Here is a 27,906-nt window from a genome sequence, read left to right as displayed (position 1 = left end):
AATCACAGTTTTTATATTTTCAGGGACAGTTGGAGCACTGGATCTTGCAGTGAGGAAACTATTTGCTCTAAAGGTGGCGGTATTCCTTAGAACATTCTTTTCTCCAGCATTTAATGTCATCATTGTTACTATTTTCAGTTGTTTAAATCAACCCATTTTCGGAATTAGGTTCTATGATCCCATAAGACTGTGTGGGACGCTTTTGTTTTTTTATTTATCTTGAACAATATTTATTGACAACAATGTTTTTCGAGTTTATGTACAGCTTTTACAGTTGCTACACCTTTTGTCCTGTGCAAAATTGATTTGTCACTGTTTCGTGTATCAGACCACCTTTTTGAAAACTAAAATAAATTTGTTTATTTGTAATGCACGCCAGACGCGAGGGTATCGGGGCACAATGTACATTAATATTTTCAGCTTATGGTTACATAGTTACACAAATAAAACAGTCCAGGGTTTTGAATACAACAGCAAGATATATATATACAGTAAGCATAGTCGAAAGACATAATAAAGAAAGAGGAGTTGAACATGATATAGGCATAGTGGTGTCTATTTACAATGCAGGTGAGTGGGGATAGTAGAGTAGCTGGTGTAGATTAGTGGTAATTTTCTTTGAACCAGTTGATGATGTTATGTCTGAAGTTGGAGTATGTTTGGTCTGCCCTCAGAAAAGGGGGTAAGGAGTTCGAAAGCTGAGCAGCTTTGACTGGGAAGCTGCTTCCTCCGGCTTTTGTCAGTTTGAATCTTGGTTGGTACTGTCAAGCAGTTTGCATCAGCAGCTCCGGTGGGCCGGTTGGAGGATTTAATATTAATTCCATCTATGAGATAGCGGGGTGCAGCATTATTTAGGCACTTGTGAGTTAGTGAGGCAGTTTTTAGCAGGATTTTGTCGCTGGTGGAGAGCCAATTATTCTGCCTCCTTACCTCAGAGATATGCTCTTTCCTTGCTATGTCCAGTGCTGCTCTAAGAGCGTTATTCTGTAGAATCTGAATTATTCTGACGATATACATACTTATTGGCGCCAAGATATAGGGCGTTACAATAGTCCAATTTGGACAAGATTAGCGCTTTGCCCAGAGTAGTACAGCTACTTTTAGATAAAAATGGTTTGCCCGCTCTAATCAGTTTACATGTATAGGCTGTGGCAGAGGCCATGGAATTAACTGGTTTGGCAAAGGTAAGGCTAGAATCCATGTAAAAGCCTAAGGTTTTTACCTCTTTGGCTACCTTAATGGTGTTGCCATTAATATTAAAGGAGATGTATTTGTGACCAAGTTTATTGAGATTAGGCGTGGTTCCAAGAATGATGAGTTCAGTTTTGTCATCATTCAGGCATAGACCATGGACTGCCATCCATGCCTGTATGAGATAAATTTGTGAACTTTAGGAGGGTGGCATCTACTGTGTAAATTCCTTGAATTAATCGGTATTGTGATCTCGTTTGGTCGCCCTCATCATTTGTGTTTTCACTATTTGACTTACCTGGATAGATTAGGGAACTGCCAGGAGCCCCATTGACTATACAGTATTCCTTAGGATACTTTTATTAGAAAATTCTTTGGCTTGGATCCTCCTTTTAGGAATTATTTAACATTTTACTTTGGAAAACCCTTATCCTTACACTCTTAGTATTTCATTTGACAGGCATCCTGGCACAATATGTTTCATGCACAATTGTAAGTAAACATTTGAAACATATCCTGTTGTCCATCTATTTCTGAGAACACAAGGTGAGCAATCATCATTCTGTTTAATATTCCTCAATTACATGGGATATTTCACTCAGTTTGAGGCCTTTGTCCACACTGTGCCTGCCTTAAAGATGGGCGCCGTCCTCTACGGCACGAAAATGAGGCCGTGTATACGTTGCTAGGCAACGTTGTTCCTTTTACCCACAACTCACCGCCGGCAGGCGGAAGCCGGCCCTTCCACGCGAAGGGCCGGAACGAAAAGGCCCTGTTCTGCGCCTGCTTGCGCTGTTGCCTATTCCAAGCCATGACCCTTACATCGAGGTAAGATCACCCTTCACTACCAATTGAGCGTGCACACTTGCATATGCCTACTGACATTCCCAGACCCCAAAACTGTAAACACCCACTCTTCTGAACCAGTGAGCTTGCATGCCCACCATTGTCTCTGCTATGATCACACAAGGTGCATTGCAAGGCGCTCCTGTTGACTCTGTAACCGCGAAATTTGCACAGTGTTTCCTGCGCACACGTATACTACTCCCGTACACTCTGTAAGCTGCCCAAACATGTGTACATTGCCTTGCACCTCTCGACTGCCATTTGCAAAGCCTAGCCGCCGCCATGTATTTGTAAAAATTCAGTCGCTGATTCTGCGATTCAGATCGTCTCACTGTTGAATTACTGCACCTTTCATATTGCATTACTGTATCCATTGCCCTTACAATGAGTTTGATGTGTATATAACTGCGAAGAAACACTTGCGCTATCTATGCATGTGTAGCGCCAGCCCTACCGGATATTATATATGCATAGCTTATGAACAGTTCGCAGGCATACCCACATTATTACGCGTATCAGCCTAACGCTAAGGTCAACCATGCTATGAAACACCTGTGATATTCCAATTTAGCCCAATCTGCTGTTGTAACCAGGCCTTTCAACGCCTTAGCGTGTACCCATTACTGCCAACTCTGAACAATGTTTGCACACCTATGACATGATCCACCTACACACACCTAGGATAAATCAAACTAGCCTACTCTGTTGCTTGCTAAACTTGATGTAGCCTATTCTGCTGCCTTATCTACCCCGTTGATACTAGAATGAGATTATTCTGCTGTTTTATCTAGTCACATGATACTTCGTATTAGCCTATTTTGCTGTTATATCTAGCCTGTGGTTAATTCGTATTAGCCTATTCTGCTGTTATATCTAGCTATTTGTTAATCGAATTAGCCTATCTTGTTGTTGTAGCTAGCCATTTGTTAAATTGAATTAGTCTATTCTGCTGTTATATCTAGCTATTTATTAATCGAATTAGCCTATCTTGCTGTTATAGCTAGCCACCTAATCATTCGAATTAGCCTATTCTGCTGTCGCAACCAGGCCTCAAATCTCCATAGCATGTCTCCACCCTTGCTAACGCCCATGAAGCCTGACCTTGCCACGGTTTGCGTTCTCTTGTTACCAAGAGTACTATCCTAGCATGCCTATTACAGTGTACCCTACCACACTAGCCACTCTATTTACCATCAATCCTTTATTGTACCTTGCCAGTCCACTCATTCATGCCCCCCTAATCCTGACTGGCCTCACAATTACCACATTTGCTACATGGCATGCAACTCAACCTAGCTTCGCGACACAGAGCCTAGCTACTTCTAATCCCTGCAACACAAATCTAAGGAATACTAGACTCAGATCCAGGCTAGCCAAACTATTTGAACCCCCTGCCAGACTTGCACCCTCACCTAACATAAATATGAACTACTCCCATAGCCAAATCATCTCCAATTCCAAAAACTGCAATATCCACCTTCCCCTCAATGCCTTTACCAAGTACTGCACTCCTCATCCTAAAACCCCTGACCCTACCCACCACACTGCTGATAAAGACTCCCCTATGCCTTCACTCAAGGGGGCCCTATTAAACACCAGGTCCTTGGTAGCACATGCCACAGAAATTACAGATTTAATCTTAGCAGATAACCTTGACTTTCTCACCATAACCGAGACTTGGTTCCATGCTGCAGCAGGCCCCATACTCATGCTAGCAGTGCCCGATGGCTACTCCATTCTCAGACAAGACAGACATGAGGCCCGAGGCGGAGATACCTCCATCATTTTCAAATCCAGCCTCTCTACGAGACTTGCCCCATCCCAAAACTTCCAATCCTGTGAAACGCTCATAGTCAAACTACCACTGGTCAACTCCCAAACTCTAACCCTCCATCTGATTTATAGAACACCTGGTCCCATTGGAACATTTGAGGATGATATCTCCACCATACTCTCTAACTATCTTAAAAACACATCACAAGTTCTACTCCTTGGCAATTTCAATCTGGGTTTTAATGACCCGCTTGATAAACTAGCTACGAATGTCGCCATTATCCTGACCGAACTTCGACTACTCCAAAAATACTTCACACCTACTCACAATAAAGGAAAAATATTAGACTGGGTGGCTGATTATAACTGTCATGCTAATATCACCTCCATCTCCCCACAAACCTGGACAGACCACTCCCTTGTGTCTTTTGCGCTCACCACCACTAGAGCTCTCCCTACTACGATCCCCACCGCCCCGCCCACCTTAACCAGAAACAAAAAGAACATCACCGCCGATACTCATCCCAGCTATCCTCCCCACCCTCAACTCTTTTCCAGACAGTACTGATCCAGGAACTCTGGTCAACGAGTATATCAAAATCATGGCAACATCGCTAGATATAATTGCCCGCTTAAACTGAGACCAAGTAAGCCCAAAACTCATCTGAACAAATGGTTCACCCCATACTTAAAAGATTTAAGGCAAAAAAAAAGACTTTGCGAGGCCGCTTGGTGACTACTCCCATCAGAAGCCAACAAAACCAAACTCACCAAGATATCCACTCTCTATAAAAAAAGAAATTTGCCTGGCCAAAAAAAACGCCCTACAACAACGGGATCTCTGAAGCTAATTCTAGCATGCACAAGCTATTCACAATCCTTAAAGAGTTAGAAACCCACATTTCTATGCCAGATACCTGTACCAAAGACAAACGCTGGTGCTCTGGTATCCAGCATGCGCTTTCTAGCTACTCTCCAAAACAAAACAGCCCTAAAAAAAGCATAATTGAATTCTTCTGTGAATTCGCCGCCTCCCAACACTCCTCCAACCAACGTCCCACATTCTCTTCCTAAGGCTCCCATCCATCACACCCAACACCCCACTCACTCGCTTCAACATTTCCGAAACCTCAATCCTTGAGGTTGAAAAAATGATACTCTCACTCAAACCTTCCAACTGCCAATGTGACCTCTGCCCCGCCCAGCCCAGCTCATCAAGGACGCAGCAAGGGATCTAGCTCCCTTTGTCTCCAAACTCATCAATGCTTCATTTGCAACTGGCACCATCCACACTAACCTCAAATCATCATGGGTACTCCCTTTGTTAAAAAAAAATAAAAAAACTTGACCCATCGATACCCACCAATTACCGGCCTATCACAAGCATACCGTTTCTCTTAAAAATTCTTGATAAGGTTGCCTACACACAAATCCAGAAGTTCCTGGAACTACACCACCTCCTAGGAGCATGCCAATCTTGTTTCCCTCCACAACACGGAACAGAGACGGCCCACATCGACCTGAAGACACAAGTTGATGAACTAAGGGACAAAGGGAAATCAGCCCTCCTTCTCCTCCTTGACCTCTCTGCTGCATTCGACCTTTTGGACCAAAAGGTCTTATGCAGTCATCTTGACTCAGCTGCTCAATTCTCCAGGGAGGCCATGGTCTGGATTGAGTCATTTCTAAGTAAGAGGACTATGCAGGTATTCTCTCCCTCAGCAGCTGCAGACCCTGTGTCTCTCCCACACTATACAACATATTCACCAAGCCCCTTTTTCGATGATCTGAACAATCTTGGTTTCACCTACACTAACTATTCGGATGATACACAGATTCTCCTACCACTTTCAGGGGATTATGTTAAGGATTTGGCCTTGGTAAATAGGGTGCATCTCATCATCCAGGCAAGGATGGACACCCACGGTCTATGCCTGAATGAAGACAAAACAGAGATCATCATCCTGGGCACCCCTAACAAACTCAAGAAACTAGGGCTTGAATACGCTTCTTTTATAATTGATGGCAACCTCATTAAAGTGGCCAATGAGGTAAAAACTTTTGGGTTTTACCTCGACTCAACCCTCTCCTTCACCAAACAACCCAATACCCTGACATGCACTACTGCCTATACTTGTAAACTTATCAGTACTGGCAAATCCTTCATATTTAACAATAGTTGTATCATCCTGGCCAGAGCCCTCATTCTGTCCAGGCTTGACTATTGTAACACCCTCTATATCGGGGCTAACAAAGCAATCATTAGGAAAATCCTAACACTCCAAAACAATGCCCTCAGAGCGGCCCTTGGAGTGGCTAGGAGAGACCATATTGCTGAAATTGGGTGACAAAATAACTGGCTCTCCACAAACAACAAAATCAAGCTGAAAACTGCATCACTTACCCTAGTTACCTTAGCTATCTATCAGAGAGATTTCATAGAAGGACCTCCATTAGACACTCCAGACTAGCCCACACTAACTGCCTCCACGTCCCCAGATTCAAACTAAGGTAGGAGGCAGCAGCTTTCCTATTAAAGCGGCCCAGCTCTGGAAATCTCTGCCACCCTCAATCCGTGAAGACCAATCGTATCAGAGTTTCAGATCCAACTGCACAACTGGCTCAAATCTACTGATCTCTAAACTTCAGCATCCACTTGCTCTCAGTCTTCTATTACGGGCCTCCATGATCTAAACAGTAACCCAGGAAGTGTGATCAATTGGGGGTTGGTTGAGCACTCAGAACTTTGGGTTGATGCGGCCTGGATCTCAAGATCTCTGCTGTACTAGCAGCTGGTAGGTAGAAGCTAGAAGGCCCATGCTCGTGGTGCCTGTTCTGTGTGTCCTGGTAGATTTGGTTTAGTTTGTACTCCAATGATGCTTGTGCTGCAATTTAGTATGCAAAAAAATCTTATTCCCACTCAGCTGAGTAGGTAGGTAGAGTAATTCGTTGGTTTTTCATGGGTTTTTATTGTTCAGTTCAATCGGTTTCCTAATGGGTTAAATACAGTAAACTCCTATGGTTTGAAATGCATTGTTTAGCATGTGATGCCCAATTAATTTACTGGCGAGTTTAATAAGTAAACTCTTGTGGTTTGATTTGCATTGTTTAGCATGTGGTGCCGACATGTGTTTCGACCATACAGGTCTTGATCAAGGCTGCCAAGATTTTGTAGGTCCATAAATTATCACACATTGCAATTTTAGCATTTATTAGTGTTTAGTGCAGGATGAATGTGAGTAACCATGGGGCGCATTGTGCCATACATTGTGAGGTGACATAGTATCCAAGTTATGTGTTAGGAACGTGGATGTTTGCGAGTTACCATATATCAAGCATTCAGACAATACATTATCGAATAAACATAGTTCAGTTCATATTGACCATTTGGTAAGTATTGACAATAAAAGCAGATTGGAAAAAAGGAATGGAGAAGGAAGTGTTGAGAAGAGAGTTAGTCTGGTCAGAAAATGACTGGTTGTAAGTAAAGATGGAGGTGGGTTGATCGGTGTAGCTCACCTGATTGGTGTCTGTCCATATTGGGATTGTGGATTCTGAGTGAAGTGGGTTGGGAGCTGAGGGTGTCCTGGGTTCGTTCAGTGGGTCATGATCAACCCACACTCTGGTAGGTTGTCCATCCAGGTTGGTACCTGCAAGTTTGCGGGGTGACAATTTAATGGTTGAAGCGCTGGTGGGGCCTGGATGGCTTGTGGATTGTGGCTGGTGGGGCATAGGTGGAGGTTAATCCAAGGGAAAGCTTGCGGTGCGCTGGATCAGTGTAGTGAGGGTTTGGGTTCCCCGAGACCCTTCTTGCTGTCTCTCGGGTAGACAGGCAAGAAGAGTCCGTAGGTGCTGGGGGGTTGTTGTAGGTGACTATTTCACCCGCAGTGCCCGTTGGTGCCAGAGGGTTGGGGTTGTCAGGTCCACTTTGTGAAGTTTGTGGTGTATAGGGGTCGTAGTGAGAAGGGCTCAGGTGCCCTTGGACCCCTCCTGCTGTCTCTCAGGTAGAGAGGCGAGAGGGGTCTGTAGGTGCTGGGGGGTGGTTGTACGTGACTAATTCCCTCGGTGTGCCCGTTGGTGCCGGAGGGTTGGGGTGGTCAGGTCCGCTTGTGGGGGGTGCCGAAAGATTGGAAGAGAGCTGGCGTTTGCACAGGAGAGATGTGAGCGGTGGTGCCTTGGGCCCAGGGGCATATGCGGCTCCTGTAGCCTCGTGGAGGGACAGGAAAAGGAGATTTGTTGGTGCCGGAGCATCGGAGTATTATGCAGAAGTGGAAGTGCATTTTGCAGTGTGCCCAGAGTGGAAGGGTGCCGTGTGGACGTGCAATTCTGATGAGGGTTGTGTTCCCATAGAGAGAGAGGATGGGTGATTGGTGCCTGGAGGCAGGCAGTGCTCGAGCAGAGTCACAGGGGCAGTGCGTCTGAGGGGGCCAGAAGGTTGTTGCGATGTGCAGGGTGCGCACCTGGGGGGGAAGGAGAATGGATGGTGAGTAGTGATGCCGGGGGCATGCGTGGAGATGGCCTGTGTGGGAGTGTCATTAAGGGAGGCCTGAGGGGCTGTTCCTTCCCCATTATATGCTCTGTGTCTGTCCGTTAGCATCACTCTTCCGGATGCAGTGAGACCTGTGGGGCGAGTAATGCTGCAAATAGCAAAGGGCCAGGTATTGGCCGGGGAGCACAACATCCTATTGGATTTAAGTAAAGACGTGCGTGATTGGCTGGTTAGACTGAGCCTCACAGAGCCCTGTTGAGGATGGCTGTGGCCATTACTGAATGGTGCTGTGGCGCCTGGGCATGACATTATCCATATGCTCCAGGTGTGTGGACTATGTCAGTATCACGCCTGTTGGTGACTGTGTGCTGTGGTGCAGGGGCATGGCATTGCCCATTTTGTCCAGATACAAAGTCAGTGATCAGGTATCAACATGAATGTACAGGGCCCAGCGATTGGCTGGGGTGCCATCTCATAGCTGGAAGTATCAGGGTGGCCAGTGCACAATCCGGTTGGACGTCGTTATGTTATTGGTGAGTAGGCTGGATATGCCAAGCCTCAAAGGGGCCCACTGTGGGGGATGTGGTCCTGAGAGGGTCGCAGTCCTATGGTGAGGGGGGCCATGGGCGCAGCACCTGTCTCACATGAGTATGGGGCTGGTCTGTTCAAAACCCGTGGGGGTTCCATGTGGGGGGGGTCGGTGGTCCCCATGCTATTGCCAGTTGCGAAGGTGTTGGTATGTGACGTGGGTGTTTGGAATGGAGAGACACATTTGGTGGGTAGGGTGTAGTGGTATGTCAGGGTATGATCTTGAGGTTAATTAGAGTTCCATCAGGTAGGTAAGGCAAAGAGGGGTTTGACATATAGCTGGTTGAAATGTTGTGGCCACAAAGTGATACAATGGTGGATTATAGAAAGACATTCAGTTTGTGTTCAGTATTTAGACCAAGTTCTGTGTTGCGTGTTCTGCAGATGAGTCTGGCCTCATTCTGCCGCAATCTTAGGGCTTTGTTGCCTCCTCTGGCGTCAGGTTTGATCATCTCCAGGCCGACAAATCTGATGTCCTTCTGGTTGTCCATCTGGTGGTGTTCTTGCCAATGGGTTGATAGTGGGTATCTTGCTTCAGCTGTTTTGAGGGAGTTGAGGTGCTCCCTAATTCTTGTGCGAAGTTCGTGCATTGTGCTTCCTATGTACTTCAGTCCACATACGCATTTGATCACGTAGATAACAAATTTAGACCTGCAGTTTATGAACTGCTCAATCTTCTTTTCATACGTGGTGCCAAATTGAAACCCGTCGGTGGTGATAGTGTGAGAGCACATAGAGCAAGTTCCGCATTTGTGGAAATCTAACACAATTTGTTTGGTTAGCCAATTGGTCGTGGTGGTTGCCAAAGGTTACATAAATGAGGGACTGAGCATGCTTTTCAGTGTTGGTGTCCGGCAGTAGGATATTTTGGGTTTCTCTGTAACCCATTCTTTTATATCTTGGTCTACTCTCAGGATATGCAAATGTTTGGTCAGTACCTTCTGAAGTTTTGCATTATACCTGTTGTACTCTGTCACATATCGTATGTTTGCAGCTTTGGCTGTAACCTCTCTCTGTTTAGTTTGGAGCAGTTTTATCCTGGGGATTGTGCTCACATGGTTGATTGCCATTGTGATGTTGTTCGGTTCATATCCTCTGCTTAGGAATCTGTTGCGTAGTAGGTCACATTCTTCATTGTAGGAGTTTGTTGTGCTGCAGTTCCTACATGCCCTGATGATTTCACCATTGGGTATGTTGCTGATGACATTCTTTTTGTGGCAACTGGTTGAAAAGAGGACCGAGTTAACCTCTGTCGGTTTTCTTTACGTTCTGGTTTCCAGTCCGGTTGGAGTGGCGGAAATTGAGATGCCTAAAAAAAAATCAATTGTTTGTATGTCTCCAGTCCCTATCTGCTCTATTCCAAAGCTGCTGCTGTTTAGAAATGTCTTGTATTCCTCAAGTGTTGTTTTGCCATCTGTCCAAATCAGTAGGATGTTGTAAATAAAGTGGTACCATTTGAGAATATGCCTGTTGAATTTGTCCTCGCTGAAAGAGTGTATTTGTTCATGAATAGATTGGCAACGGATGGCGCGTACGTCGCTCCCATGGCGAGCCTTTCTTTTGTTTGTAGTATGTGCCATTGAACAATAAAAGGCTGTTTGCCAGTGAAAATTCCAAAAGTTCCTTGACCATTGCCAGGTGCGAGTAATGTGATGCCGAGGTTTGTGAGAATGCATAGTCAATTGCGTCTAAAGCCTACCTGTGTTCAATGGCTGTGTAAAGAGCTTTGACGTCTAAGGTCACAAGTAGGTAGCTGGTTTCCCATGCAATGTGTTGCAGTATCTCCAAGGTGTGCATGGTGTCCCGCAGGTAAATTGGAATCTTGGGCACTTCTCTTTCAATCACACCATTGATATATTTGGCTATGGGTTCATTGGTGGAACCTATTGCACTTACCTTTGGGTCTGCCCTCTGGTATTTCAGTGAACGATTTATGCACCTTGCGTCGGAAATATATGGTTGGTGTTCAGTTCTTAGGTATTTGGCCTCATTATCGGTTAGTAGTCCTCTCAGATGCCATTTCTTTATTAGTTCAATTGCTTGTTCCTTGATGGTGCTAGTAGGAATTCTGGATAGGACCTCGTAGCATCCTGGTGTGGCGAGGTGTGTCAGGGCCATCTTGATGTAGTCCACCCTGTTCATAATGACAATGTTGCCTCCTTTGTCTGCTTCCTTTATTATCAGGTTCGTGTTGTTGCGTAGGTTTTTCATTGCACGGAGCTCTTTGTTATTAAGGTTGGTGTGTTTGATTTTTTCTTATGGTTGCATGCCTTGTCTTGCATCTTTTGAGAAGATGTCAATCGCATTATCTCCTTGTAGATTGAGGGTAAATGTTGATTTTCTATTTAACTCCTTGGTCTTGATATTGCATTCTTCAATATCCAAATCCTGCATGACTGATTATTTGGTTTGCTCTTCCTCAACAGATGTACATGGTAAGTTCACAAGTAAGTGCCTGCTTTCCAATGTGTCAATTGTTACATCGCTAATGGTTGGTTTGGTTTTTGTTTTGGTTGTTGTTTTGGTTTTCTAGTCAACTTTCTTTGAGAAGTATTTCTTGAGTTGAGCTTTCTTGTGAACTTGAAGAGGTCAATGTGTGCATTAGTGTAGTTTAGTCTGTTGGTCGGTGCAAAGGATAGTCGTCTGTTTAACATGGGTGTTTCTGCCTTCGTGAGGGGATGATCGGAGAGATTAATTACCAGATTCATCGCCACTGGTCCCGTTGCTGTAGTTGTGTCCTGAACCTGGTTAGTCTTAGGATTCCTTCGTTTTCATTGTCATTGTCGTATTGGTTTTTAAAGGATCTTGGAATCTCACATGTTTGGTATTTGTGGGTTTGTTTCCTTTTCTGTACTTTCTTATCTGGTCTAAAAAACCATAACCTCTTTGTCTGCTGGCTGATATTGCTTCTGGTTCATTGGGTTCCACTTGTTGTTGATTGGTCTCAACTTGTGAGGTTCTGTTCTCTGTTTCTTCTTGTGGTCTATCACTGTTTTCCGATTCCCTGTCCACATCTGAGCTCTGTGGGGAGCTAGTTGGGGTGCTTTCGGTCATCCCTCGCAAATTTGCAGCATTTCCTTATTTTCACTTCATCCTGGTGATTTTTCAATATTTCATATATGGTTTTGTAGTTCTTGTCTTTGGTACTACTTGGTGCATTGCTCGTTTCTATTTCATCTTTGAGTGTGTCAATATCAATGATGATTCTTTTGTGCACTCTGTCTGCATGTTCGATCAGGAGCTCTAGCATGACTCTGGAGCCGTTGATTAGATTCTCTTCCCCTAAACCTGCTAGGTCTGCGTCCTCTGGATTCCGGAAATCTGGGAAAATTATTATTCACAAACCCTGTGGGATTTTGTCTTGTTCCAGGTATGGTTGTAGGGTGAATTTTTCACAAAATGTGTTAATTTCCCTGGTGCATAGTCTTTCCAGTTTGATTAATTTGTAACGCAGTGTTTCCATTTGGGTGTTAGCCGGTGGGAAAGCATGTGCCGTTGAGCCTCTTTGGGCAAAGAGGGATTTGATGCCCTCCTTCCTGGATAATATATAATCCGCCATCCTTGAATATTCATATTTGAGGTTGGGCTGCAGTTGCCTGGATCCTTGGTTGTGTGATCAATTGGGGGTTGGTTGAGCACTCAGAACTGTGGGTTGCTGCGCCCTAGTTCTCAGATCTCTGGTGCACTAGCGGCCGGTAGATAGAAGCTGGAAGGCCCGTGCTTCGTGGTGCCTGTTATGGGTGTCCTGGTAGCTTGGTTCTAGTTTCTACTCCAATTGCACTTGTGCTGCAATTTAGTATGCACATTTTTACTAATTTCAGGTCTAGCAAGAATTCAATCCATTGTTATTAAAGCCTTTTTTTTCACTTTATTTGGATTCATGCTCAAATCCACCTCCAATAGGTCACAAGTAACCAACATTTTTGAGGCATCAGCCTTCAAACCAGCGAGAACCTTACAATGTCCTTGCAGAAGAGCTCCCACATCTTCATATAGTGTGTTCCTCTGAGGATCAAGTATTAATCTGTAAAGTGAAACTACCTTCCACTCCAAGTATGCTCTTAAAGATTGTAAACCCAACTCGCATCGTAAACGGGCAATGGGGAAAGATCCTGGAAGATTTAAAAGCTTCTTCCATATGTTACCTTCAATTCTCACCCAAATGACCTTCCGGGACCGAGGCTCAATTTCCTTGCCGTATAGAATGGCTGGTATAACTTTCCCCCTATAAAACGTCCTCATCCAGAGTAAGGAGAATCTCAAAAAATAATATAAAATTATAAAATCTTCTTCATTTGGCACATGAGTTGTACTAATTTGTCTTCAATATCCAATTTAACAGTTCTATTGTCAGATTGAATTAGAGTCTGAAGACTAAATATAAAACTTCCTTTGTTACTGGTACTAACTGGTTGCTTAACATCCACCTAAACCTTGATACCCTTTTTAAAGGATTAGTAAGGGCTATTACGCTTGTTTTGGCAGGATTGATTTGTAAATCACTATTTGAATCATACCCGTCCAAGGCTATCATGAGATGTTGCAGGCCTATGGATGTGTAGTCTTGCAGGACTATATCATCCGCATAAGCCAGCCAATTAATGGACTTTGAACTAATTTTGGGGCTGGCTAATGCGTGAGCATTCAGTGTTTCTGCTAGATATGCTAAATAGAGGTTAAAGAGGCAGGCAGAAAGTATGCAACCATGCCTCACTCCTCTCTCTGTGGGTACCTGCAAGGACAGATGACCTTGTATCATATCACTTGCTATGATACAATCTTATTTGTATCATAGTATTTTCATGTAGATGTATAATGATAGCAAGTAAACCTTCTGGCAGTCCCCAAAAGTTTAATTTAAGCCACAAATGACCTCTGTTAATCATAGAGAAGGCTTTTGATAGGTCAATCCATTCTCCATATAAAATAGGACCACCTTTTGACCAGGATTTATCAGACACAATACTCCATATCAGACCATTCAATGACGTTTAAAGGCCATACCGAAAGCCAATTTCATGTTTGGATAGAATACCCTTTTCAGAAATCCAATCCTCAAGCTCTCTCAGAATCATACCAGAAAATGTTTTACTATTGCCATCAGGAAGGGCAATTGGGCAGTAATTACCGGATGTGCCAGATCGCCCTTCTTGTATATGGTATAATACTTGCCTGTTTCCAATAGGCGGGACAGCACCTAGCTCCCAATATACCTTAGAATACAAGCATCAAGACTTGAGCCCAGACCCCAACGTCACTCTTAAAAGTCTGGTAGGTCAGCCCATTGGGACCTGAAGCCCTTGAACCGGAAGCCCCGATTATTAGATCTTCTATGAGCTCCTGAGATAGATATAATTGCCACGATACATCATTAACTGGCTCAATTTGAATTGGATTCCCTAAACAAATTCCCGAAATAGTTATGCCAAGTAATCTCTCGCACTACATTACCTTGTAGGTGGCCTTCAGAGGTCTGGTGTCGGCTGATCATCAACCAAAAATGTCTGGAATTCCCTGGCCATCACAGATACTGCACAAATATTTGTGGCTCTTAGACCAATTTTTGTAGTCATTGCAGGGATTTTTCTTTGAGAGGGGTATTCTTAAGAGCCCAGAGAGATTTTCTTAATTCTCTTTTCCATAAAGATGTACCCTCATCAAAGAAGTACTTATGACCAATAATTATTTGGCCGTCTTTTACTATCGGATGGTCTAGGTCCCACAACACATCGACCATTTTTTGGAGCACCGTACCGATCAAGATCAGAGTCTGCACTTAGGCTTATTACAATTGATAATTTTCTATTCAGAGTGAGGCCCCCTCTACTGAATTGTGCTACTTATTCCCAGAATTAACTATAACATCAGTGTGGGCACTCCTCTCTGCAACCTGTATTCTCAACTGAAAGGATGCTCTTAGAGGATTATGATCACTGGAACCTCTCTCTCTAATAAACAAATTATTTGAGAGAACCAGATAATAAATTATGGACCTGCTAGCCCGTTCTTCCAAGTTATAGCTTGAACCAAGTACTTGCAGAACTTACCAAGTAATTACTTCTAGTCTAAAAAGAAATTTTGTCCATCTTTCACTGTAGCTTCTGCTCGTGGACTTTGTGCCCAAAATGCTTCAAGTCATTAAGCAAGGAGAATTTAAATCTCGAGCCAATAATAGACCTCCATGTCCATACTCTGATTTCACCTTCAAATGCAGAGTGGATAGAGAATCCAAAAACAAGGATAAGCTACAACACGCAGGGTTCCAGTAGAGATTAAGAATCACAATTGACTGGATGGCGCAACCCACTCTCTACGAAGCCCTCGCAACCAAAATCCTTTTGACATCCGCACTAATGAGATGGAAATCAATCATACATGAATTGCGGGCTGCTATTAATAAGCCCACCCAACCCCTTGAGGGCCGACCGCCATTAGGACGAGTGGCTAGTTGATCAATTATTTTAAATCCATGCATCTTTATAATGTCTTGTAGCCAGGTTTCTTGAAATAGGATCAGGTCATGATTGTGGAAAATATACTCACTCATGGCTCTATTCCCAAAAGAACTAGAGCCCAGCGTGTTCCAGATTACAAAATTCACCTTTTATTTTTAGTAAATAAAATCTTTGCTAGCATTTAACTTCTGAAACACTTGTGTCAGAATGTCCGGCAACAAGGGCCAGCCAAAGAAGTGTTTTCGCTAACTGCGTTGGTCACACCTCTATCACTACTCAGACTACCTTCTGACTAACAATTCAAAGCCCCTCTTATCACGAGAAGGAAGGGCACATTTGCTTAAAGGCCCAGTGTGATTTAGACACTAGGAATCACAAAGAAGAAACAAAAACATGAAACCATATAAGAGAAAAAAAGGACGAATCAGAAAGTGAACATAATTGTAATTTATTTTCATTTACAACATCCCTCCCTTCTTTTTGTCTACAGATGATGGCATCTCATGCTTAGGTTCCAGCTGGTTATCAATGGGAGGATTAAAGCACATGCAGGTCAATCACAATGAGTTGTCTATACGGAAAACACTGTAGGATTTTCAAGTTGGTGACAGCCCCTTGCTCTCATCAATGGTACAGTTAATTTCTAACAAATTGATTAAAGGCATCCACACAGTTACAGGAAAAGACTGTATTGATGAGCAATGGAATCTCAGAAGACTGTTTTGTCACAGGAGGTCATTTTTACGGGTGCTCAAGAAATTGAACAGAATACTTTGCATCGCACTGCAGCACGACAATATGATTCATAATGGTTTCCCCTGGGCCTCCTTTTCCATAAAGGCATCATGTATAAAACATAGTGTAACTCATTATTTGCCCTAGAACAATGACTTTACAAACATTGCACTGCAGAATGTGGAAAACATGCAACGGCCAAATCATGGCATTTTCTGCATAGTGGTTTAGTAATGCTCAAATGCCCATCCCTGTTGTAAATACGAACCATTGTATGTCCTGTTCAGGACCAATTGCTGTTTCAATGATTCTAAACCCATAGTGTTTGTCCTCCCTTCTACCCAGCTGGTGGAGAATTGGCCACAGTCACAAGAAGTATTGTAAAAGTGTCTACAAATGTTTTTATTTTAGCAGGTCCACAAAGAAAATGTTTCATCCCAGTCTTATAACCCCAACTTCACCTGGGCATCACCCACCATTTGCCCCTAATTTCTACACGATTTTTCAAAATTGTAAGGTTTAAGTATGGCATAAGCTCCAAGGGATAATTGGCCTGCGTATTGTGAAGGAGAAAGAGAGGCAATATGGAGAAACATCTCCATTGAGATAATTTTCATTACACTATAATGCTTCCCTAACTTTTTTGGAACTGGTTGTGAAACTGATTTCACAGATCAGAAACGCAGGTAAGGGAAAACAACACATGCTCAAAAGGCTTCCAGCAACAATTACTTACTGGCTGAAATCAGCTTCATTTATGGAATTTGTGTCAAGTTAATATTACATGCGAAAAGCAGGACTAGTGACTGAAGTTGTGATGCAAACGTTGAATGGATGACCACTGATGGAGTAAGCATTCAATAAAACTCCGAGAATTTGGTAGTATTTAGAAAAGCAGATGATCCATCTTGAAATGCTTGCTGTTGCCATCTTTTTCTGTGAAATCTCTCAATGTAATGGTGGAGCCCCAACAGCATCCTGGTTGTGTAGCATCTCCACTCCAAGGATACATGCGACTTACATTTGAACACCGGAAGTCAATACTTTTGCAATAAACAAGGGAACTCTGCTGAGGTGCATCTCTCAACTTTGTGAAAAATAAAAATAAAATAACTTGAAAGTGGTCCTTGGTACCAGAAAAGCATTTTCAGGTGATGTCAAAAGAAGACATAGGCTTAACATGTTTGTGAATGATGGATTAAAAGAGCTGGTTTAAATCATGCTGAGGAGCTTGGCTCCTAAAGATAGGTATAATAATCCATCAGAGTGCTGCCTACCAGTCTAATTCCAGAAGGACAGTGGGTAATAAGGTTCGTTGAATCATGTTCCAACGTCTAGCGAATGATGAATCTTTATGGGTCCCTGTATCAACCAGTAAGTGCTAAAAGACAAGTACTGTTAGTAGCCATGCAACTGTAGGTTTACTCCTCAATCCTCCAGCAACTAAATGGTACCCATTTGCTCTTTTATTATATCCTGGTAGAATACCTTTCAGAGGTGCACACAATGTCATTTTCTATAAGAACATTTCAAGATGTACCCAACCCATTTCACAGGAACCAGTCCCTCAAATGTACCCATAACACGGGTGAAACATAGCCCCTGTGCCCCTTGATACACTAAAGAAATCAGTCACTTTTGAAAGCACTGACAAGCCACAGGTCTCAGACCATTAACTGTTCAGGCCAACATAGGGTTAACAGTATCATGCATGAACTACTGGATCTCTCGCACTTCGATGTATAGACGGGAAGGCTGTTATTCTACAGGTCCATATGATCCACAAGTATCCCAATCAATTGTGGAATACCAGTAGGATAATTGATGGATTTATTTCACATTTTTGGAGGATAGTGACATCTGGTCAGACTTTCTGTGTAGATGAAATATCCATAATAAGTTACCTGTTTTTTTTTTAATTTGGCATCCATCTAGAGCTTTGGAAATAGGGTACATTGAATACTCCTGACAGATAAGGCTCGATTTGTTACCGGGTGGACTGCATAATGGGGTTCAGCCTTACAAGCAAGCTAGATGAGGCCAGTATAGCTTAAGAATTCAAGTTTACAGTGTGTATATGCTTTACCATACGAGTTGGACACAGCTCTGTCACATACCAAGGTTCAGCTTACTCAGCATTGTCAAACATTCGAGGCCTTTTTGGTACAGCACAATTACCAGGTTTCTCTCGAGGCTCACCATGAGGAATTTTTTTTCACAGTGGCAAAATAGTACACATCAAGGAGCAGGCTCAGATGCATCTAATCTCTTCTACAAGAACATCCATGAAAGCCGATTTCTCTTGTTTGTGTAAGCTGGCAATCATGGCTGCGGCAGAGGGGTTGGGCACCAGTTTATATTGGAAACAAAAAAGCAACGGAAGTCAGGCACACTCACTCGATATGCTGCCGCTTCTTGTTCAGACATGCACAGATATTTTCCTTTACATGTTCCTGTCTGATTATGGAGTTAATGAAATAAAAGAGCACACATCAGGAATGCGTGCAACTTACTTGGCAGTTTGATGTACATCAACATTCAAGAAGGCAGCGTACATGACAAATGAATCACTATATCCTTAATATTTCTTACGTTCTAATGAGGGAAGGGGGAAGTTGCCTTTTGAATCTTCTTTATCAGCCAACAATGGTGAAGTATGTTTCCTTACATTAGGCAGATTAGTACATACTTTGGTCCCATTTTTGAAACATTTATCAAATGTTCACAGAATCACGTAAACTTTCAGAAGCCTAATCCAGGGTACTTAAACCAGGATTAAGATTACAGATCACCCTTGAGTATTCACAGAATTTACTATGTAGGGGGATCTCCTATCAGGGGAGATAAGTAACTTGAGAGTTTGCGTCCCTCAGTGAAGTAAGGATGAGCTCCTCAGGTGGCAGTGTGTAGAAGTAAGGCGGATTTAAATTTCAGTCACCTGAATCAGAAAAATGAATAGACTTGTTGTTATTGGCTGCTTAAAGTTGGGAAGCAAGCTCTAGAGTTGTTAGTTATTTGGGTATAAGTGAGGGACTTTCCAGTAGCAATATGGATACCTTTTTGTGTTACTGAAGCAAGGATGGCAATAGCATTAAATCACATACAGATTTCGAATATCACTCTTTGTAATGGTCTTTGTAAGAATTTGAGGTGGCTGTGGTATTTCTGTGTGCTTCAGTGCAAAGGCGTCAAACTCTTGTAATGCTGGTATAGATGCTTTGGTTTCAGCTCCCTGGAGAGATACTGGGCTTGATTGCTATATGAAGTGAACTAGCCATGGGCCTCTGTACCTTCTTGGCGAATATGGAAAAAGCCAGACCAAACCCAAAATTCTACATTGGTGTGTGATGCCAGTACTAAGGTAGGAACATCAAATTCAACTGTGGTAACTTGGGAAAACTGTCACCGTGAAATAATTGTCAGGTATTGCAGGTCCCCCAAGTACCTGTGCTAAGAATGTATTGCCCTGAACTGGCTGTGTGGTGCCTCTAAAAAGAGGTGCTTGTCCTCGAAATGGAACCAAACCGAAGCCACATCTCAAACTACGCCGGGTGCCAAATCCCTGTTACCATAGGATTCTGTCCTATCATTAAGTCAAAGTTAGTCTCTGGTATTGGTCCCCTCCTTTTCAATTCTGGCACAGAATGGGCAGAAACTCTACAGATGGAAGTTAGATCCGAAATACAAATTCTATATGGGTCATCCACCAAGAACTGTTGTCCATATTAAATGCATTATCTGAGGCCTGTCGTCATCAATATGTTAGGCAGAAGGCAGCAAGTGAGTTTCCTTTTTTTTTGTATATGTACCTTGAACTTAATGGACGGTGAAAAACCACCTTTATGGGGACAGGGAGACTGGTCAAGGAACAGACAACACCTAAAAAAGGAGAAGCATCTGCAGAACCACACTGCAAAGAGAAAATAAACGAGGAAGACCCGTTTGTGATGCATATATTGGGCAGGGGTATAGGCAGGTTCAGGAGCCATCGCAGCTCTTAGAACAGAAGCTTCCTTTTGAGTGGCTTTTTCAGGCATTAAGGCTGCAGTTTATTCCCAAGTAGTTGAGTAGGGGGATAGCAGGACATTAGAGCAATTTCAGCACCTGTGAAATGCAGCAAGATAATTTAAAATTGTCCCAAATAGGGATTCAATATTTGATAAGAAATCCAAGCGACATTTTCTTTTCTATAGGTGTCCACAAAAGAAAGTTAATAGAGACTGCAAACATGCAAGAAACAGTCTAAGAATGTAGCCTACACGGGTGGTTTACCTTTTCAACACACGAATTGGAGGGTTTTATTTCCCATCCAGCAAGCTGTACAAAATTGAGGCGCCTTGGCAAAAATATAGGCTATTTTTCTTATACTTAAAATGAGATGCAATTTACTTTACATGCATAATAATCTTAACATCAGCTTCTGTTGTGTGCATCCCGAGTATTGCTTGTACTTGCTTGTACTTGGAGGAAAAACGATGTGATGGCGAAACGAGGGCAGTAAACAAATTCAACAGATTGCATATATTTTTCAGAAAAATCAGGCAAAGTTGTCTATCCCAGGCCTATGCATCACACCCACTTGACATTTTGTAGCAAGAAGGGCACCACTACATAGGATTCCTTCCTTTACTCTAGGGGTCCGTTCATATAAGGGAACAGAAGCAGCTATGGATGGACAAGTATCTAGCAGAGCTTTATGATAATCTGCATTTGCTCTTCAGCAGATTCTACAGGATGGGATCATTTTAGAGATGTAAAATTTGCAGAGAAGCATCACAAACTGCTACTGTTGGGCCAGTTTGGAAACTAATTATTCAACCAATGCAAGCTGAATTGCTGGGTACCTTATCACCAGGAATCGCGGCCTGTGACATTTTCAAGGATTTAGACATGTTGCATACTTGAAAAGCGCCTGACCTCATTGCGCAGTTGGATTTCAACCTACTCCATTTTATTCACATACATTTGAGAGGAAAGTTCTCTTTAGAGCCGCAGTGATCTACACTTCTTTACCAGAACTAAACTGCATAAATTGCAATGACCCCCATGAAAAGAGCTCAACTTGCAGTGAAAGACAATCCCGGCCAGAGCTCCCTCGCACAACACTGATGCAACATTTCCTCCTTTCCGGCACGCACGTGGAATTTCAACAGAGAAAAGCATGATCAATCTGACTCGTCATGTTATTATGTCGACTCACATTTTTCATGGGAAAAGAGGTGTGCCAATGAGCACTAGTGGCTACGGCCTATTCAGACAGCTTTCATAAATAAATAGAGGAAAATTACCCCTCCATATCTATCCTACACATTGAGGCAGATCTATTGCCTTCTTCCACGCTATATTAGGCATGCACATCCAAATACTGTACGATTTTGTGGCACTTGTTCCACGTATTTTCGTAGGTGCCGGGTAAACGCATTGCTGCAGTAGCGCTGGAGATTAAACATTGCCCCTTAAAAGGTTTGTGAGCATCAAACTTGGTGTAGGGGTTCTTCCAGAAGGATCCTCAGTATCTTGGAAAGTATGGCCAGGGATTTGACAGCGGGAGCTAGGGTTACTCTAGGCAATGGTTTCTCTCACTGGTTTTATGGGGCAACAAGTTCAGTTTCTACCTGTGATCAGCAGTGACACTACACACCTGCAGAGGTTTGGGATATTTCTGATTGATATCCAGTGCACATGGAACAAGGAGCCAGGACCCGTCTAACAACTTCTAAATGGCTTACAATGTTGTAATACTTGTGTAATGAAAAGGAGGTAACTGATTGGTTAAAAATATCTGAGCAACATGATGGTATTTAAATAGTATTTTCTTACGTTTTTTCTCAGTCTTTTTTTGGCTAAGATAAAATATGTTTTTCTTTTAATGTTTCAAACTAACATTTTTGTCATCTATCCCAGTGCCCATTTAACTGAAATCAAAACATTTTTTTTTTGCCACAATCACCCAAAATCACATAAATGTGATTACGTCATCAGATGTGTTCCCAAAGACACAAATCAACTACAGTACAGCTTATACAGATTAGGTTTTCTTTACTGTACAATACAGACTAAAACTGCCCAACACATACTTTTTTTCCAGTTTGCTTTTCTTTAAAAAAAATAAAATAAACCCTACTTCACAATGTGTGTGTAACAGAACAGTTAAAAACTCATTAAAAACAGATTAGAAAAACCTCATGATAAAAACAGATCAAAGACTAGAAATAACATGACAAGCAGGAAGGACAAGACATCAGAGTGCTGGGATTAAAAGCATGGAGCAGTATGGAGGTCGCAACTAGGAACATGATGACCACCCCTTCTGGTTCGATGCTCCTAGAGAAATTCTGTAATAGATGCCACGAACAAACCAACCAACAATCAAAACTTAATTTTGTAAATGAATAGGATGTGTGAAAATCATTTTCTGATTAGAACAGGTTAAATCTCAATTGATTTGCAGCATCTATTTGGGAGCATCACACATGTTTGAAGGGGAGTAAATACGGACATTATTTGTAAACAGTCATGTTCTGTATTCTTCCCCAGTTTTCCTGCTGGTGACTAACTGGTAAAAAGAAGCAACCATAATTCTGTATGGCATTTACATCGCTAGCACGTGCCACCTTAATTAAGGGAATACACATGAGAAAGCCAATGGTACCTTGGTCTTAAAACAACGGAAAGAAAAGAAAAACAGGGCACATCAATATCATACATGATCCAAGAAGCACGTTCAGTCTTGAGTTTCACGAGTCTGACTTCTTGGCAGTTTTACTTGAGAGGAGAATCTGGCAGCTGCTGGTCAATGGAGAAAGGGCACATGGTTGAAAATAAATGCGCCCCCACTAAACGTAGTTAAGCTGGAGCCTTGCATTGATGGTATTGGTCTTTAGTCAGTTTGAAAGTCCCACTTGGGGGATGAGGGGTCTGGCTACTCACTTGCCGTGAATTGCTGTAAGCCAAACCTTTCCCCTTCTCTTCAAAACACACACGCATGTGTTCTCTCCAAAGTTCTGTGTAACCGTCCAAGATGTTACATGGAGAATGAGAACTGGTCTTGCTCGCTGGGCTTCTTTACCCAGGCGCCCAGGCCCACTTTCTGAAATGCTTTAAACACACATGCTTTGGCCGCCTGATATTCTGTCGCAGACTGCTTGGAATCATAATACAGGTTGGGTTTGCAGAGTTGGGATCTCAGGTTTGCAGGTAACTGAGAAAGATTGGAAAGAGACAAGAGATCTCTCTGTTAAATGCAGAGGAAACATTTTTCAACAAGCACAAAGAAGGATGCTACTGACATGAAACAGTTTTCCATCTACACATTTAAAAAGATTAAGATATAGTTTTAAACCCTTGAAAAGGAAAACAATAGCACACATCTACCATTCTTTTTCAGGAGCCAGATAGATATTCCAGAAGAACAAGTTACTTTCTTACCTGGTAACGTTCTTTCGACGGGATGTTCCGACGACGTATTCCACATCTATGACAGGTAAGCACCACAGCTGTGCTGCTTCGGAAACTTTTCGGCGTCTGCGTCCTGCGGCGATGACGTTGATACGCTGTCCTCGAGGGCCTCCGTCGAGCCGACGTCGCCGGATGTTATAAGTAGGACGCACGACGCCCGTAGCCTCAGTTGTAGTTTTTTTCCCCAGAACGCGTGGCACCAATCTTCTGCCAGAATGACTGCAGAAAGCCTTGCGGAAACGAAAGCTGCAATTGCATAAAAAATTCTGTAGAGTGGCAGGTAGGGAGGGAGCGATGTGGAATACGTCGTCGGAACATCCCATCGAAAGAACGTTACCAGATAAGAAAGTAACTTGTTCTTCGAAGAGATTGGTTCCTCCGACGTATTCCACATCTATGACAGACTCCCAAAGCAGTACCAACGTAAGGAGGTGGGAAAAGAATTTAGAATTTTAGAATGCCCAATTAAATTGCAGAATAGAGGACCGCCTTGCCAAAGGCCAAATCTTGCCCATGGATAGAATCCAGGGAGTAGTGTTTTACAAAAGTATGGACAGAGGCCCATGTGGCTGCTTCACAAATGTTACGAATGGGAACACCCTTCTGCAGGGCAGTAGAGGCAGCCACACCCCTAGTAGAATGGGCCTGGAAGCCTACCAGAGGATCCTTACCCGCCAAGCGGTAACATTTAGAAATTGTCAAGATAATCCTTCTAGACAAAGTCTGTTTAGTACAACTTGTCCCAAACACCTTCCAACGTATCCTACAAAGAGCTGATCGTCCACTCTGAACCGGAACATGCGTGAGATGTAGAAACTTAAAGCTCTCCTAGGATCCAACCTAGGGAGCCTCTCCTCTTCCTTATCAGGATGCGGAGGAGGATAAAACGCCGGAAGAATGACCTTCTGGCTTAAACAAAATTCCGACAACTTTCGGAAGAAAAGAAGGACAAACCCTAAGGACAACCCTGTCCTTATGGAACACTGTGAAGGGTGGCTTAATGGAAAGTGCCTGCAACTCACTCACTCTGCGAGCGGAAGTAACTGCAACTAAAGGTACAGTTTCCAAGGTCAACAGTCTCAAAGGGCAAGAATGTAAAGGCTCAAACGGAGCTCCCATGAGGAATTTTAGAACCAGGTTCAAATCCCAACCGGGTACCTGGAAAGGACACTGTGGGAACACATTAGTGAGCCCTTTCAGAAACTGAGAAATCAAAGACATTTTTAAAGAAGAACACTCCTCAGACGAGCGCTTAAATATGGACAGCGCCGCCAGGTAACCTTTAATGGTACCCACTTGCAGGCCCTTGTGGGCTAACAAAAGCAAAAACAGACAGAACCACAGGAATGGCGAATGAAAAAGGATCCACATTCTTAACCCTGCACCAGTCACAGAACTTTCTCCAATGGCAACGGTACAGGGACTTCGTTGCAGGCCTTCTGGCCGAAAGCAACACCTCCATTACGTCTTCAGCGAGGACCCAATCCTTATACCTCAACCTTTCAGAAACCAAGCATGAAGGTTGAGGGACTTGACCTCTGGATGGAGAACCTGACCCTCTCCCGTGAGAGCAGATCGTCTCGGTATGGAAGACGGCGTGGAGGGCAGATGGACATGTCGAGAAGGTCCGGGTACCACGTTCTCCTGGCCTATGCCGGAGCAATGAGGGTCATTCGGGAACCGAACCTCTGTAACCCCCGCAGCACTTGTGGAATGACGGGGACTGGAGGAAATGCATACAGCAGTGGGAAGGACCACGCACCACAAACGCGTCCCCTTTTGGAGGAACTTATTCTAACACTGCCTGTTGGTCACTAGTCCTAGTGACCCCCCTTCTGCCACTGAGAACACTCATGCTCTAAGGGAAAGACTTTGAAGGGATTGCGACTTCTGCCTAGAAAAGAAATCAAGTGTTTTACTTACTTGTAAAGAGTTGGTGGGTAACTGTAATTGACAGTTACAAAAGTTCTTACTGATCTTGAATGTGTGATGCACTATTCTTAAAAGTATGGTTAACATCTTTTCTTCCTTAGCCACTGTTTTACCAGTCTAAAAGAAAGTAGATGTGAAGGTATTTTACTCACCTGTGATTAGGTTGTGCCTCTTTACAAAGGTAATGTGTTGGTTTCACCAGATTATTCCTGTAGGGTAATTGTATGAGTGTCCTCCAACTGTTGGTATCACCAGGTTACTCCTGTTAGGATAACTGTATGAGTGTCCCCCAACTGGGTCTTGCTTCCCCTGACTTGCTGCTAGCCTGTCCTTAATAAGTCTACATTAGGTGGTTGCCTACCTAAAATAACTATTAAGTAAAGTGCGACATTGGGTTTTACTTTCCCCTTCATTGTGAAGTTAAAGTAAGTGGGTTTTACTTACCTTGTGTTAGCTGTGTGCCATCCAAAACAAGTTACCAGAGTTATTGCTTACCTCAATCTGGGGTTCCTTGATTTCCAAAGCATCTGAAATTGTATATTACATCCTTAGGTTTTACTCACCTGGTATAACTGTGTGTTATGACAAAAGTAGTTATAGGTTTTTACTGCACCTAGAATAAGTGTTTCACTATTCACCAAAAGTATATTGTCCAGTTGACTGTTTATGTGATTTGTTCCAAGAGTCACTGTACAACTGGAAGGGCCTACTGTCCTTGTATTACCAGAAGTAATCTAAAAGTAACCATTGGTCTTTTACTCCCAAAGAATAGGCTTGACCTATACTAAATGTGTATAACAAGGTTTTGACTTCCCTCGAACTACTGTTAGGTGTTCCAAATAAGGTTTATACTTGGGTCGGTGTACTTTCAAGTATAGTGTTGTGTTTTATATTGGGATTCCATATAATGTGTTAGTACTTACTTAACCCCTAGATTTATCTTGGCCTACCTGCATTTATATAAATCCTTTATTTTTACAATACATAGTGTTTCAGTGTTTCTTTGGATCATCTGTATGACAATTTCATTTGTACTGTATCTACTGCCCTCTCTCCCTCCTAAGATAAGCCTGGCTGCTCTGTCTACGCTACCCCGAACTCAGGTGGTACAGCCTTATACTAAGAGTGGAATTTTGTACTGCCTCAGTTGAAAGGTTTTGAAGAAGCCCTTAGTTGGACTTCAGAAAAAGTGTCCTAGCAGCCCTAACCTGGGGAGGAAAACACAGCCCCAGGGATGTGTCGAGCACTGCTCCAATGTACTGGAGCCGCTGGGTAGGTGTCAAGTGGGACCTCATTAAGTTGAGGGAGAAGCCCAGCCTGTGAAGGGAGAAGACAGATGATCCAGGACTTGCTCGGGAGAGCGCGCCCTGATCAACCAATCGTCCAGGTAGGTGTAGACGTGAATCCCCCCTTTCCTGAGATACGCTGCCACCACCACCATGAGCTTGGTGAAGGCCTTCAGGGCGGAGGTCAATCCGAACGGCAGGACCCAAAAATTGAAAATGCGAGTCGCAAACCTCAGGTACTTCTTGTGCTTGGGATGAATCGGCACATGAAAGTAAGCGTCCTTGAGGTCTAGAGACACCAACCCGTCCTGAAGTTGAAGGGCCTGGAGGACTTGAGAGAGAGTAACCATCTTGAACTTGTCCTTCCCAAGGAGCTGGTTGAAACCACGCAAATCCATGATGGGTCTCAATTCCCCATCTTTTTTTGGGATAAAAAAGTATGGGGAATACCATCCCTTGTTCCTCTCCGCTACAGGCACCAGTTCTATGGCGCCTTTCTCCAGCAGGGATTTGATTTCCTTCCCAAGGAGCGGATCTGGACTCTTCAAAGAAAGATTCCCTGATGGATTGTCGTGAGGCCTCTGCCAGAAAGGAAGACAGTAGCTGTGGGCTATGATCTCCAGAACCCACACATCTGAAGTAATGGCACGCCATTCTACAAGATGCTGCACCAGCCTTCCCCAACCGGCAAACCATGGGACATGGCCTCATGACTGAGCTGAAGCGGCTGCAGCAGTGCCTGAGGGCAAAGAGGCAACTGCCCGAGCGGCCTTGGCACCTCGAGTACCTTGTTTTCCACCTCTGGTACTCCTACAGTGGCCACTTTGACTTGCAGCTCCCCTTGATCTACCAAAGGAAGAGTAGTATCGAAAGGAACCTCACCTCCATTGCTGTCCCCTAGGACGAAAAGGCGGAGGTTGGCGAACTGCAGCGCTCAACGACTTCGCTGCAGCTTTGGAGTCTGCAACCTCTCAAGGCTCTCGTCAGCCTTGCTGCCAAAAAGATGTTCACCATCAAAGGGCATGTTGAGAAGCCGGGCTTGTACGTCAGGAGTAAACCCCGACTTCCGCAACCACGCAAATCTGTGCATCACGGTCCTCGCCACCATGGACCGGCTGACACAGTCTGCCATGTCCAGACCCGACTGAACGGA

The 27,906-nt window shown here is 43.5% G+C and overlaps 1 protein-coding gene across 10 annotated transcripts in view; it reads right to left on the bottom strand.

The window, feature by feature from the left end:
• Positions 1 to 15,774: 15,774 nt before the first annotated feature.
• Positions 15,775 to 27,906, bottom strand: part of ADARB1 (adenosine deaminase RNA specific B1) — a 1,064,814-nt gene continuing 1,052,682 nt past the window's right edge. For all 10 annotated transcript variants that reach the window (XM_069615858.1, XM_069615857.1, XM_069615861.1 and 7 more), the window contains one exon: positions 15,775 to 23,278. In XM_069615858.1, coding sequence (XP_069471959.1) covers positions 23,102 to 23,278 — 177 coding nt within the window. In that variant the 3' untranslated portion in view covers positions 15,775 to 23,101. The remainder of the gene's footprint in view (positions 23,279 to 27,906) is intronic.

Source organism: Ambystoma mexicanum, chromosome 9, assembly GCF_040938575.1.
Source record: "Ambystoma mexicanum isolate Mex_15411 chromosome 9, UKY_AmexF1_1, whole genome shotgun sequence".
In the NCBI taxonomy this organism is placed as follows: domain Eukaryota; kingdom Metazoa; phylum Chordata; class Amphibia; order Caudata; family Ambystomatidae; genus Ambystoma; species Ambystoma mexicanum.
The sequence above is the reverse complement of the archived record's forward strand: the minus strand, read 5'-3'. Positions and strand labels throughout refer to the sequence as shown.